Source organism: Hyaena hyaena, unplaced genomic scaffold (assembly GCF_003009895.1).
Source record: "Hyaena hyaena isolate Hyena2069 unplaced genomic scaffold, ASM300989v1 scaffold_5, whole genome shotgun sequence".
Taxonomy (NCBI): Eukaryota; Metazoa; Chordata; class Mammalia; order Carnivora; family Hyaenidae; genus Hyaena; species Hyaena hyaena.
Window position 1 is genome coordinate 7577989 of NW_024080637.1, and position 15469 is coordinate 7593457.

The following is a 15469-nucleotide window of genomic DNA, read 5'->3' on the forward strand; positions in this document are numbered from 1 at the left end:
TACATGGCAATGAGAAACAATGAAATCTGGCCATGTGTAGCAACATGGATGGACCTTGAGGGTGTTATGCTGAGCGAAATAAGTCAGGCAGAGAAGGACAAATATCATATGTTTGCACATATAGGAGGATTAGGAGGAACTTGACGGAGGAACAAGGGGGAGAAGGGCGGAAATGGTGGGGAAAAGGGAGAGAGGCAAACCATGAGAGACTCTTGAATGCTGACAAAAACTGAGGACTGATGGATGTGGGGGGGAGGGGGGATGGGCATGGAGGAGGACACTTGTGGGGATGAGCACTGAGTGTTATGTGGAAACTAATTTGACAATAAACTATTTGTGAAAAAAAAATAGTTGTGGTGAATTTAAAAATGCAATAAATGAGATACATAATAAACTGGAGGCGTCCAATGCACAAATTAAAGAGGCAGAAAGGAGAATAAGTGATTTAGAAGACACTATTATAGAAAAAGAAGAAACTGAGAAAAAGAGAGATAAACTGATCCAGGAACATGAAAGAAGAGTTCAAGAGCTCAGCGATACAATCAAACGGAACAATATCCGTATCATAGGAATTCCAGAAGAGGAAGAGAGAGGGAAAGGTGTGGAAGGAGTCCCAGAACAAATTAAAGCAGAGAACTTCCCCAACCTGGGGAGGGAAGTAGAAGTTGAAATTCAAGAGGCACACAGAACTCCCCTGAGACGTAACTTGAATCGATCTTCCACATGACATATCATAGTGAACCTGGCAAAATATAAGGAAAAAGAGAGAATTTTGAAAGCTGCTAGGGAGAAAAGGGCCCTAACATACAAAGGGAAACCTATCAGAGTGGTGACAGACCTAACTACTGAAACTTGGTAGGACAGAAAGGAATGGCAGGAGATCTTCAATGTGATGAACAGAAAAAATATGCAGCTAAGAATCCTCTATCCAGCAAGCCTATCATTCAGAATAGCAGGAGAGATAAAAGTCTTTCCAAATAAACAAAAATTGAAAGAATTTGTCACCACTAAACCAGCCCTACAAGAAATCCTGAGGGAGAATAACTGAGGGAAAAGTTACAAAAAAAGCAAGATACCAGAGACACCACCACAAGCATGAATCCCACAAAGGACACAATGACTCTAAACCCATATATTTCAATAATAACACAATGTAAATGGGCTGAATGCTCCAATCAAAAGACATAGGGTAGCAGAATGGATAAAAAAACAAAATCCATCAATTTGCTGTCTACAAGAAATGCATTTTAGACTGGAAGTTACCTTCAGATTAAAAGTAAGGGGATGGAGAAATATCTATCATGCTATTGAAAGTCAAAAGAAAGCTAGAGTGACTATACTCATATCAGACAAACTGGACTTTAAATTAAAGACAATAACAAGGGATGAAGAAGGGCATTATATAATAATTACAGGGTTTCTCCATCAGGAAGAGCTAAAATGTCTACACTCTGAATATGGGAGCACATAAATATTTAAAACAATCACAAACAGAAACAATCTTATAGATAAGAATGTGTTAATAGCAGGGGACTTTAATACTCCACTTACAGGAATGGACAGATCAACAGACAGAAAATCACTAAAGAAACAATGGACTTGAATGACACATTGGACCAGATGGATCTGACAGATATATTTAGAACTCTACATCCTGAGGCCATGGAATTCACTTTTTTCTCAAGTGCGCATGGCACATTCTCCAAGATAGATCACATACTGTAACATAAAGCAGCCCTCAATAAATATAAAAGAATTGAGATCATACCATGCACACTTTCAGATCACAATGTTATGAAACTTGAAATCAACCACAGGAAGAGGTCTGGAAAACCTCCAAAACCATGAAGGTTAAAGAACACCCAACTAAAGAACGAATGGGCCAATCAGGCAATTAGAGAGGAAATTTAAAAATATAAACAAACAAATGAAAATGAAAATACAACAATCCAAACTCTATGGGATGTGGCAAAGGCAGTCCTAAGAGGAAAGTACATTGCACTCCAGGCCTATATCAAGAAATTAGGAAAACTGCAAGTGCAAAATCTAACAGCTCACTAAAGGAACTAGAGGCAGAGCAACAAGAGCACCCCAAACCCAGTAGAAGAAGAGAAATAGTAAAAATCAGAGCAGAAATAAACAACATAGAAACCAAAGAAACAAAGAGATCAATGAAACCAAAAGTTGGTTTTTTGAAAAAATAAACAAAATTGACAAACTTCTAGCCAGGCGTCTCAAAAAGAAAAGAGAAAGCACTCAAATAGACAAAATCATGAATGAAAATGGATTTATTACAACCAACCTCTCAGAAATACAAGCAATTAGGGGCTCCTGGGTGGCTCAGTTGGCTAAGCGTCCAATTTCAGCTCAGGTCATGATCTCACGGTTCGTGGGTTCAGGCCCCGCGTTGGGATCTGTGCTGACAGAGCCTGAAGCCTGTTTCAGATTCTGTGTCTCTTTCTCTCTCTGACCCTCCCCTGATCATGCTGTCTCTCTCTCTCAGAAATAAATAAAAAAACATTAAAAAAAAAAGATATACAAGCAATTATCAGGGAATACTATGAAAAAGTATATGCCAACAAAATGGACAATTAGAAGAAATGGACAAATTCCTAAACACACACTCACTACCAAAATTCACATGGGAAGAGACAGAAAATCTGAATAGAAAATCTGAACAGACGCATAACTAGTGAAGAAATTGAATCAGCTATCAAAAATCTCCCAATAAATAAAGAGCCCTAGGCCAGATGGCTTCCCTGGGGAATTCTACCAGACATTTAAAACAGAATTAATACCCATTCTTCTCAGGCTATTCCAAAAAAATAGAAATGGAAGGAAAACTTTTGGACTCATTTTACGAACCCAGTATCACTTTGATTCCTAAGCCAGATACAGATCCAGCAAAAAAAGAGAACTACTGGCCAATATCCTTGATAATACGGATGCAAAAATCCTCAACAAGAGACTCGCAAATCGAATTCAACAGCATATAAAAAGAATTATCCACCATGATCAAGTGGGATTCATTCCTGGGTTACAGGGCTTGTTCAGTATTCACAAATCAATCAATGTGATACATCACATCAACAAAAGAAAAGATAAAAACCATATGATCCTGTCGATAGATGCAGAAAAAGCATTTGAGAAAATACAGCATCCTTCTTATAATAAAGACCCTTGAGAAAGCCAGGATAGAAGGAACTTAGTTAAACATCATAAAAGCCATCTATGAGAAGCCCTCAGCTAATATCATCCTCAATGGGGAAAAACTAAGAGCTTTCCCCCTGAGATCAGAAATACGACAGGGATGTCCACTCTCACCACTGTTGTTTAACATAGTGCTGGAAGTCCTAGCATCAGCCATCAGACAGCAAAAGGAAATAAAAGGCATCAGAATTGGCAAGGAAGTCAAACTTTCACTTTTTGCAGACGACATGATACTCTACTCATGATGTTTCCTCCCATACCCAGAAAGATCTCATTTTTCCCTATCTTTAATTATCTTCACTATGTTATTATAATTATCCATATTTATTACATAACAATTTCATATGATTATTATCTCTTCTTGTCTTTAAGACCCAACCTAACAACATCTCCCACTTTCTTAAAATGTTTCAGCTATTTCTTTTTTTTTTTTTTTTTTAATGTTTTTAATCCTGAGAAAGACAGCCTGAGCAGGGGAGGGTCAGAGAGAGAGGGAAACACAGAATCTGAAACAGGCTCCAGGCTCTGAGCTAGCTGTCAGCACAGAGCCCGACGTGGGGCTTGAACCCACAAACTGTGAGATCATGACCTGAGCCGAAGTTGGACACTTAACTGAGCCACCCAGGCGCCCTGTTTCAGCTATTTCTGAAAATGGGAAATAGCTCTTATTGATTTTAATACCTATTAGGTGCCAGACACTCTTTTTGTTAATTTTTTTTTTTTGGATTTTTTATTTATTTTTGAGAGAGAGAGAGACAGCAGGGGAGGGTCAGAGAGAGAGGGAGACACAGAATCCGAAGACGGGCTTCAGGCTCTGAACTATCAGCACAGAGCCCAATGTGGGGCTCAAACCCATGAACCGTGAGATCATGACCTGCGCCAAAGCCGGACACTCAACCAACTGAGCCACCCAGGTGCTCCTAGACACTCTTATGGTTACTAAGAGATACTGTCACATGTATTTAGCTTAATTTGACGTAGAGGTTCTTTAATGTTTGAACAGAAAGAACTGAATCAGACTAACGTCATAAGTCCTTGATGAATAGGCTAAAAGTTATGTTCAACTCATTTTCTAAAAATGATTCTATTTAGGGGTGCCTGGCTGGCACAGTCGGGAGAGCATGAGACTCTTGATCTCAAGATCATAAGTTAGATGAAGAGTGTAGAGACCACTTAAATAAAACTAAAATAAATAAATAAAGCAATGATTCTAGTTTTTTTTTTTTAAGTTTATTTATTTATTTATTTTGAAGGTGCAAAGAGAGGAGAGAATCCCAAGCAGTCCCTGTTCTAACAGCACAAGCCACCTAGGCAATCTGACAATTTCTAACATATATATTTTTTTCAAGGGTAATTGCTTAAATTATATACATGGGGCACCTGGGTGGCTCAATCAGTTAAGCGTCCAACATTTGATTTTGGCTCAGGTCATGATCTCCTGATTCCTGAGTTTGAGCCCCACATTGGGCTCCATGCTGACAGCGTGAAGCCTGCTTAGGAGTCTCTCTCTCCCTCTCTCTCAGCCTCTCCCTTACTCACATACACATGCTTGCACATGCTCACTCTCTCTCTCTAAATAAATAAACATTTTTTTAAAATAAAGGGAGCTTTGTGTCCATGGACGCCACCAAGTATGCATTGTTAAAGTCTCCCCTCCCACTGCCCTCATGTCTAAGTCAGAGTCTCCCAAAGACCCTGAATAGCTGCATAAGCTTTTCATCGGAGGTTTGAACTTTGAAAACAACTGATGAGAGTCTGAGGAGCCATAATGAGCAATAGGGAATGCTTGCAGACTGTGTGGTAATGAGAGATCAAAACACCAAGTGCTCCAGAGGCTTTGGGTTTGTCACCTATGCCACCCATGCCACCTATGTGGAAGAGGTGGATGCAGCCATGAATGCAAGGTCACAAAAGGTGGATGGAAGAGTTACAGAACCAAAGAGGGCTGTCTTGAGAGAAGATTCTTAAATACCTGGTGCCCACTTAACTGTGAAAAAGATTTTTGTCAGTGGCATTAAAGAAGACACTGAAGAACATCATCTAAGAGATTATTTTGAACAATATAGGAAAATTGAAGTGATTGAAATCATGACTGACCGAGGCAGTGGCTAAAAGTGAGGCTTTGCTTTTGTAACATTTGACAACCATGACTCTGTAGATAAGACTGTCATTCAAAAATACCATACTGTGATTGGTCACAACTGTGAAGTAGGGAAAGCTCTATCTAAGCAAGAGATGGCTATTGCTTCCTCCAGCCAAAGAGGTCGAAGTGGTTCTAGAAACTTTGGTGGTGGTCATGGAGGTGGTTTTGGTGGGAATAACAAGTTGGTCATGGAGGAAACTCCAGTGGGCCTGGTGGCTTTGGTGGCAGTCGAGGTGGTGGTAGATATGGTGGCAGTGGGGATGGCTATAATGGATTTGGTAATGATGGTATGGAGGAGGTGGTCCTGGTTACTCTGGAGGAAGCAGAGTCTATGGAAGTGGTAGACAGGGTTATGGAAATCAGGGCAGTGGCTATGACAGGAGTGGCAGTTATGACAGCTATAACAACAGAGGAAATGGAGGTGGCTTTGGAGGTGGTAGTGGAAACAACTTTGGAGGTGGTGGAAGCTATAATGATCTTGGCAATTACAACAATCAATCTTCAGATTTTGGACCCATGAAAAGAGGAAATTTTCAAGGCAGAAGCTCTGTTCCCTATGGTGGTGGAGGCCAATACTTTGCCAAACCATGAAACCAAGGTGGCTATGGCAGTTCCAGCAGCAGCAGTAGATATGACAGTGGCAGAAGGTTTTAATTATTGCCAGGAAACAAAGCTTAGCAAAAAAGAAGAGCCAGAGAAGTGACAGGGAAGCTACAGGTTACAACAGATTTGTAAACTCAGCCAAGCACAGTGATGGCAGGGCCTCGCTGCTACAAAGAAGACATATTTTAGACAATATTCATATGTATGGGCCAAAAACTAGAGGATTGATTTGTGACTAATTGTATAACGGGTTATTTTAGTTTCTGTTCTGTTCTGTGGAAAGTATAAAGCATTCCAACAAAGGGTTTTATTTTATTTTATTTTTATATTTTTATTTATTTCTAGGAGAGAGAGAGAGAGAGAGAGCGTGAGCAGGGGAGGGTCAGAGAGAGAGGGAGATACAGACTCTGAAATAGGCTCCAGGCTCTGAGCTGGCAGTCAGCACAGAGACCGACGCGGGGCTCGAGCCCATGAACCGCGAGATCATGACCTAAGTGAAAGTCGGACGCTTAACCGACTAAGCCACCCAGGCGCCCCACCAACAAAGGGTTTTAATACAGTGTTTTGTTTATACCCATGCTGTTGATTGCTAAATGTAATAGCCTGATCATGACGCTGAATAAAGGTCTCTTAAGTAAAGGGATGGAAAAAGATATTCTATTCAAATGAAAACCAATAGAAGGCTGAGGTTGCTATACTTATATCAGATAAAATAAACTTTAAGACAAAGACTATAATAAGAGACAAAGAAGGTCATTAAACTAAAATCTATTTCTATTAATTACATAAGATTCAAATATTCAATCTAAAGAAAAACACTTAATCATTTTGGCTCTCCTCTATATTCACATGTTGATATACTTATTAAAGTATAATTAAGTTTGGTCTTATTATTTTAAGTCAGGTTTACAACCTCAAAACCAACAATCCAATGATAAAGGGTTCAATCCAACAAGATGACAAAACATTTGTAATTTTTCATGCACTCAACACATAGCACCTAAATATATAAACCAAATGTCAATAGACTAAAGGGAAAGATAGATGGCATGCAATAATAGTATAGAGAACTTTAATACCCTACTTTCATCAATAGATTATTCAGACAGAAAATCAATAAGGAAACTTTGGACCAGATAGACTTAACAGACAAGACAGAATATTCCATCCAAAAGCAAAAGAATACACATTCTTCTGTGGTGCACATGGAACATTCTCCAGAATAAATCATGTGGTAGGCCACAAAACAAGTCTTAATAAATTTAACAAGACTAAAATCATCAAGCATCTTTTCCAACCATAAAGGCATGAAACTAGAAGAAAACTAGAAAATTCACAAATATGTGGAGATTAAGCAATATGCTACTGAACAAATTGGTGAGAGAAATTTAAAAATATTTTTTAAGATGAATGAAACACATCAAAACTTATGGGATGCAGCAAAAGCAGTTCTGGGAGGGAAGTTTGTAGTGATAAATGCCTATACTGAGAAATGAGAAAGATCTCCACAAACACCCCACACAACAAAGCCCTAACTTTACACCTCAAGGAACAAGAAAACGAAGAAGAAACTAATCCCAAAATTAGTAGAAAGAAGAAAAATAACAAAGATCAGAGTGGAAATAAATGAGAAGAAAAATCAAATAGAAAACATCAGTGAAACTAAACACTGGTTTTGGGAGAACATAAACAAAATGCCCAAGCCTTATTTCCTCTCACCACTTCTCCATTAATTCCAATTAAACATAATTATATCTTATCACACTAACATCTATCTTAACTCTGGCCATTTTTTCATCTCTTTTCTCTTTAGAGTGTATACTAAATAATTATTTCTTTTTTTTTTTTTTTTTCTAAATAATTATTTCTAATCTAGTTTAGTTTCACTAATTCTCTTTTTAGTCATGTGTAATCTGCTATCAAACCTATCTTCTGATTTCTTAATTTTAATTATTTTATTTTTCTTTTTTATAAACTCTACTTTTTTTCATGTCTATCATGTCCCTTTTTGCAGTTTCCAATACTCTTACAGTATTTCCAAGATTGTCTTTTATTTCTTTAAACATGGTAAAAGTGCCTAAATCTGTGTTTAATAAATCCAGTTTCTGAGGTCTTCAGAGATCACTTTTTACTCTGCCTTCTTTCTCCTGGTTCCGATTATGGTGCCTTATTTCTTTAATGCCTTGTTACCTTTGACTGCATGTCTTGGATAACTATTTGAAGAGTTCTCCAAGCCTCCAAAAGAAAATTCACACTTATGTCTGTTAAGTACCTAGGTAACTACCATTCTGGAACCAATTTAGACTCAATTCAAGGTTTGAGGTTTCTTTGACTGCCCTGTAATGAGAATTTTGGTAGCAATCTTACATGGTGAATATCAGAGAAAAGTTTTTCTGGGTTTGTTTTTTTCCTTCTCTTTTTTCTCACCTGTTCTGCTCAGTGCCAAGACAACTCTCCCCGTAATCTCATAGGAAAGGAAGACAGTTTTTCTTTGGGTTTGCCCTTACCCAAAGGCTTTATCTCCGCAGGGCCTGTTTAATGTGGGGAATGATTATTAAACTTCTTGGAAGGACTCCCTTCCTCTTCACTCTAGGGGACCTCCATAATTGAAGCTCACAGCATCCTGATCAAAGGCATTCAAGGCAAAAGTGCTTCAACTACTGCTCTTAATTCTCTGGCATTCACCTGCAATTCCTCTCTTTAGCATTTCCATGCCTTTAGGATTGTTTTCTTTATATTCCAATAGTTTAACTGTCATCAGTAGAACTGGTTTAAATAATTTGGCTTCCCATTTCCAGAATCAGAAGTTTCACACTTTATTAATCCTCTTCAATTTGTTAAGTGGAAATAGTTTTTGAATTAATGACTCTCATATTAAATAGGTAAGTCACCTCAAATTCAATCATTTGACCTCTCTGAACATCAGGTTTATCACTGACAAAGTAAAGAGGTTGAACCAAATTATCTCTATGATTCTTTACTGTTCTAAAATACCAGAATTTGTGCATACATATACAATGTTACTTTTCAGATTGTGAATATATCAGCTCATTTAATAATTTTGCCAGTTATGCTTTATATTGCCTATTAACAGGTTGTATTTATAGTAGCCAAATGGGCAAAGTTTTCTCACAGTGCCAAAACAACTCCAGAATAACAGTAAGACTCACGCCTGTTATAAGGGGTCCCTTCTCCATCTTCTCAAACCCAAGAGCCAAGACACAATCTGCCATACCTTGAAAGAAAACATAATCATCAGGAAAAATTAAATTTCAAGACACCTAAACAAATACCATTAAATACTTTAAGTAATTTATATAAAATTGAAAAAGATGCTATAATCTGACAAAATGTTTAATAAGTGAAAAATTAGAGTAAATTCTTACATGATTCTAGGTAAGAGGATAAATTAGGAAAGTATTTAATTCATCCTTTGATTCTAAATAATTATTTGTATGCTAATAAAACTTTTTATTAATATGGATACATGGTTCAATGAAAACAAATATAAACAACAAATTTTGGGTTTTTTTAAGTTATTTATTTATTTATGTTTATTCATTTTTAGAGACAGAGACAGAGAGAGACAGAGCATGAGTGAGGGAGGAGCAGAGAGAGAGGGAGACACAGAATACAAAGCAGGCTCTAGGCTCCCAGCTGTCAGTACAGAACCCCTACACTGGGCTCAAACTCTCAAACTCGAGATCATGACCTGAGCTGAAGTCAAGAGTCAGATGCTTAACCAACTGAGCCACCCAGGCACCCCTAAATAACTAATTTTGAATTTTAGAAAAAATAAAATTAAAAAAATTTTTAAAGGACCTTGATTAAAATCTTAACAGAATTATTTTTGGAGGGAGGATATGCCTAAAAATGAAGTTAAAGTTCAACTGAACAACAAAATAAGAATCAACAAAATTTTTCTTTAAAAAAAGAAAATGAACAAGATGAGGTGTACAGAGGACTCCAGCATTATCAAACAATAAGATGTTATAAAGCTCCAACAATTGAAACAATAGTGGAGCGGCACTTGGGTGGCTCAGTTGGTGGGGCATCCAACTCTTGATTTTGGCTCAGGTCATGATCCCAAGGTTGTGCAATCAAGCCCCATGTAAGGCACTGGGCAGAGCCTGCTTAAGACTCTCCCACTGCCCCTCTCTCCCACTCCCACACTCTCTCTCTCTTTATCTCTAAAAAACAAAACAAAACATGGAGTGCCTGGGTGGCTCAGTTGGTTAAGCATCCGACTCTCGACTTCAGCTCAGATCATGATCTCATGTTCATGAGTTCAAGCCCCAAACTGGACTTTGCACTGACAGCGCAGAGCCTGCTTGGGATCCTCTCTCTCTTTCCCTCTTTCTTCCCCTCCTCTGCTCGAGCTCTCTCACTGTCTCCAATAAATAAATAAACTTAAGATTAAAAAATTTTAAAAACAAAACAAAACAAACAGAAACAATAGTGGAGTAATAGAGAAATAATCAACAATCAATAGAACAGAATAGAGGACCTAATAAAATACACTGGAATATTTGAAAACATAGAATATGATATATACTCAAGAGAACTGAAAACATATGGCCACAAAAATGTACATAAATATTTATAGAAGCATTATTAATAACAGGCAAAAAATAGAAACAATCCAATGCCCATTAATTGATAAATGGATAAACAAAATGTGCTCTGTCCATAAAATGGAACATTATTTGGTCATGAAATATAATGAAGTAGGGATACATGCCACAACATAGATGAACTGTGAAAAGATTATGCTAAATGAAAGATGCCACAAAAGGCTGTATATTATATGATTCCATTCACTTAATGTTCAGAATAGGTAAATCCAGAGATAGAAAGTAGGTTAGTAGTAACCAGGCGTTTAGGAGAGGGGAAAATGAGGAGCAACTGATAATTGGTTCTGGGTTTCTTTTTGGGGTGATAAAAATATTCTAAAATACTAGATAGTGGTGATGGTTACATGGTATCGGTGATTATACTAAAAAGCATTACTTGTATAGTTTCAAAAGGTGAATCCTATGATACATAAATTAGATCTCAATAAAGTTATTTTCTTTAATGTTTATTTTTGAGAGAGAGAGAGCATAAGCAGGGGAGGGGCAGAGACAGAGGGAGACAGAGGATCTAAAGCAGGCTCTGTGATGACAGCAGCGAGCCCAACAAGAGGCTCAAACTCAAAAACCATTATATCATGACCTGAGCCAAAGTCAGACGCTCAATGGACTGAGCCACCCAAGTGCCCTTACAGTTGTTATTATTTTTTTATTTTTTTTAATGTTTTTATTTATTTCTAGGAGAGAGAGAGAGAGAGACAGCATGAGCAGGGGAGTGTCAGAGAGAGAGGGAGATATAGACTCTGAAACAGGCTCCAGGCTCTGTGCTGGCAGTCAGCACAGAGCCCGACGCGGGGCTCGAACCCACAAACCGCGAGATCATGACGTAAGCAAAAGTCGGACACTTAACCGACTTAACTGACACCCAGGCGCCCCCAGTTGTTATTTTTTAAAAAGATCTACATTATAGGGGCATTTGGGTGGCTTGGTTGGTTAAGCATCCAACCCTTGATTTCAGCTCAGGTCATGATTTCATTGTTCACAAGATTTGCCCCAAGTTGGGCTCTGTGCAGCACAGAGCCTGCTTGGGATTCTCTCTCCCCCTCTCTCTCTGCCCCTACCCCTGTGTATGCATGTACGAACGCGCACACACACACACACACACTCTCTCTCTCTCTCTCTCTCTCAAAATAAATAAATAAATTTTAAAAATAAATAAATAAATGAAGGAATCCCTCTGATGGTCATAGAGAGAAAAGATGAAAGAGGGGCAATAACCGCATATCTCTTTAAGTATATTAGACAAATAAACAATCCTCACCACCCTGTATCAGCTGCCGGGCCATAAACAAAGCAGTAGAACCAGTAGCACAATTATTGTTGACATTGATTATAGGAATTCCAGTCAGTCCCAAACTGTGATAGATAGACCTCTGTCCACAGGTAGACTCACCTGTATAGAAAAAGAAACAAAAGCTATAATATGTACATGGGAATTTATGAAGCTGCAATGTAACATAATACCACACTATGTTTTTTTTTTTCAGTATTATGCCTTTGCCTAGCATACAACATAGGCAGGACAATAAACTACTGACATCTTACTCAGAAAAAGTTTTTGCATTAAGCATCATTTACACTCCAAATATGAAAAATCCCCAAAACACAGTATGATATGTACTTTCTCTATGTGTTACAGAGGTAGAAAGGTAGAGAAATGACCAAGTAACAGCAAACAATTCAGTCTGGCTAGTGCTACATGATAAAGGAAGCAATGTTTTATTTATACTTCAGATACAAATCTTTAAAACTATACCATCTAATTTAAAGGCTATGATTTTCTCAGGGTACCTGGGGGGCTCAGTCAGTTAAGCGTCCAACTCTTGATTTCAGCTCGGGTCATGAGATCAGTTTGTGAGTTCAAGCCGGGCATCAGGCTCTGCACTGACAGTGCGCAGCCTGCTTGATATTCTCTGTCTCCCTCTCTCTGCCCCTTTCCTGCTTGTTCTATCTCTTTCTCAAGATAAATAAACATTAAAAAATAATAATAATTTAAAAATAGAAATAAAAAGTAAATTTTTAAAAGGTTATGGTTTTTCTCTTCATATAAAAATTCCAAAACTTCAAAAAGTTTAAAAGATCCTGTTTGGCAAGTTGTTATAGAAAAATAGTGATCCAAGCTGAATACACATTTGACTCCCTTTTGCAAGTAACATGGCCACCAAGACAGACATGCTAGCACAATATGATGGGAACATCTGAAGGTACTCTCCAGAAGTCTTCAGGGAAAATAGCAAAGTTCAGAACCTCCTTTTTGAAATACATTGTGCTTCTCTCTGACCTAGTAAACTTCCCTTTGAGGATTCTCTTGATATCCTGAAATCTCAAAAAAATAACACAGATGTACACACAGACTCATCTACAGTTATGCTTATTATAGCCTTTTATGATAACTAAAATTAGAAAAAAAATTTAAATGTCCCATGAATGAATGAATGAATAAAATGTCCAAGACAGGATATCATTATTACTACTAAATAAACTGTAGTAAATCCCAAAGACTAGAAAATCACGCAATCATTAAAAATACTGTAAAAAGAATAGGGACATTCTAAATGTCCATTAAAAGGCAATAGATTAAATAAACTATGATATATCTATTCAATGGAATTTTATGCTATCATAAGAAAAGACCAAGGAAGCTCTTTATGATAAAACTTAGAACTATAGTCAAGAACTACTAAGTAAAAAAAAAAAAAGTATGATACAAAATAGTGTGTATATTATGCTACAATGGTGTGTAACAAAAGGGGCAGGGGGAAGTTACACACTCATACCACTTGTATATGTGCAAATCACCTCTGAAAAGATACACCTGAAATTAGTGAAACTGGCTGTCTAAGGGAAGGTAACCATGAAATAGGGAGACAGGAATAAATGTGAGATTTTCTACTATATAACCATCTACCTTTGGTATTTTTGTACCATGTAAATACTTTATCAATTCCGGGAAAAAAAATTTTAATTAAAAAAATGTTAATGATAATATAAAGGAAGTCTTAATGGAGAATATTTACAAAACCAAAGTGGGAAAAGTAGGTTGCCAAAAGGTTAGTATACTAGGACCTTATATTTTTTCTTTTTTAAGTTTTATTTACTTAAATAATTTACACCTAATATGGGGCTCAAACTCACAATCCAGAGATCAAGAGTTGTACACATTTCTGACTAAGCCAGCCAGATGCCCCAGGACCTAATTTTCTTTAAGAGAAAACCGGATATGCATACATACTCACATGCATTCATATTCACTGAAGGAAAACATCAAAAAGTTAATGGTAATAATTTCTGATCTGGACAATGGGATTACAGGTGATTTATTTTTTCTGGTATTTTTCTGTGTTTCCTTTTTTTTTTAACAATTAGTTTATATTCTCTTTCTAGTTAGAAAAAAAGTTTAATAAAACTTTATTGGATACAAAAAAGGAAACATGCAAATTTTAAGATAACAAAGAACAAAAATTGATCTTCTGAACAGTAATTATCTTTATATGGTAGGACTATGGGTAATTTTTTGTTTTTTAAAGATAAACAATGTTTTTTATTTATTTATTTATTTTTAATTTTTTTTAATGTTTTACTTATTTTTGAGAGAGAGGGAGACAGCACGAGCAGGGGAGGGTCAGAGAGGGAGACACAGAATCCGAAGACAGGCTCCAGGCTCTGAGCTAGCTGTCAGCACAGAGCCTGACGCGGGGCTCGAACCCACGAACCGCGAGATCATGACCTGAGCCGAAGTCGGACACTTAACTGACTGAGCGACCCAGGCGCCCCTAAACAATAGTTTTTAAATTAATCTCCTGTTTTGGCAATAAACAATGGCAAAAACATATTAAATTAGGCTAACACATAAGGGAAATCTAGGAATGACAGGAATAAGACTCTGAATTCTGATTTTCGAGAGTTAAAATTCACAAATGCCTCTGCATTGTTTATGAAGCTGCTGGTAGATTAGGTGAAACACTTTTAGAATATATAGTTTACCACATACCATAAACGTAGCCAACACATGCCTGTTCCACTACTGAATAAGGGATCTGTGCATCAGCTAAAGCCTCCTGGCCTATAAAAACAAAAGTGTTTAATCAAATAGTGCTTTGAGTATTTGCTTTAGGTGAGTAAAAATTTAAAGTCTTCCAGAGTAGATCTACCTTTAAATAGTCTATGTTCAATTCAAATGACAAACCTTCATCAAATCCTCTCAGATCTCTCCATTCAGAAATAACCATTTCTTCCTCTAAGCTACTACATCACTTTTTCATACCTCCTTTCTGATATTTATAAACTAACTATAAATATATTAAAGTCCAAAATCTTAAACCTCCTTAGTGGCAAGTTCCTTATCTAACTCATCTCTGTAGCTTCACTGCACATCCAAAGGGCAAAATTGGAAAGAGTATCATCATTGGGAGGGGTGGGAGAACTCTCTCAGAGCCCTTTGCTGTCCCAACAGGTGGATAGTACATAAAATCAAAGGGCACTGTTTGCCTTGGTTATCTAGCTAATAATTAGCCCAAGCTCTTTTCCCTTTGTCCTTTCTAATGAATCAGTAGGCAACTGTCTGTATAGATTCTTCTCCTTGACCCAGGCTTCCATTTATGGTTACAAGGCTGTTCAACAATCAAGATAGACTACACAATAACATCAATGTTCAAAGACCCAAATTTTCTATTTTACCTGCTTCTTTTGCCAAGTCAGGATAGTCTGTTGAATTCTCAAGTCCAGGCTTCGTGAACTAGAAGTACAGAAGGAGATAATAATAGAAACAAATACAGTTAGATTTTTCTTACAACAGAGCACTGCAGAAATTCACTCATCTATTAAATTAAAAACATACTGAGCACCTATCAAGTTCCTATACTCTGACAATAAATAATAGACA

General features: G+C 37.2%; 1 protein-coding gene across 1 annotated transcript in view; it reads right to left on the reverse strand.

Annotated features, from left to right (window-relative positions):
* The window catches only part of SCP2 (sterol carrier protein 2), a 140111-nt gene that overhangs the window by 115072 nt on the left and 9570 nt on the right, over nucleotides 1-15469 (reverse strand). The window contains exons 2-5 of the mRNA XM_039237793.1: nucleotides 15265-15322; nucleotides 14579-14650; nucleotides 11849-11980; nucleotides 9127-9191 (exon numbers count right to left, since the gene is read on the reverse strand). Coding sequence (XP_039093724.1) covers nucleotides 9127-9191; nucleotides 11849-11980; nucleotides 14579-14650; nucleotides 15265-15322 — 327 coding nt within the window. The remainder of the gene's footprint in view (nucleotides 1-9126; nucleotides 9192-11848; nucleotides 11981-14578; nucleotides 14651-15264; nucleotides 15323-15469) is intronic.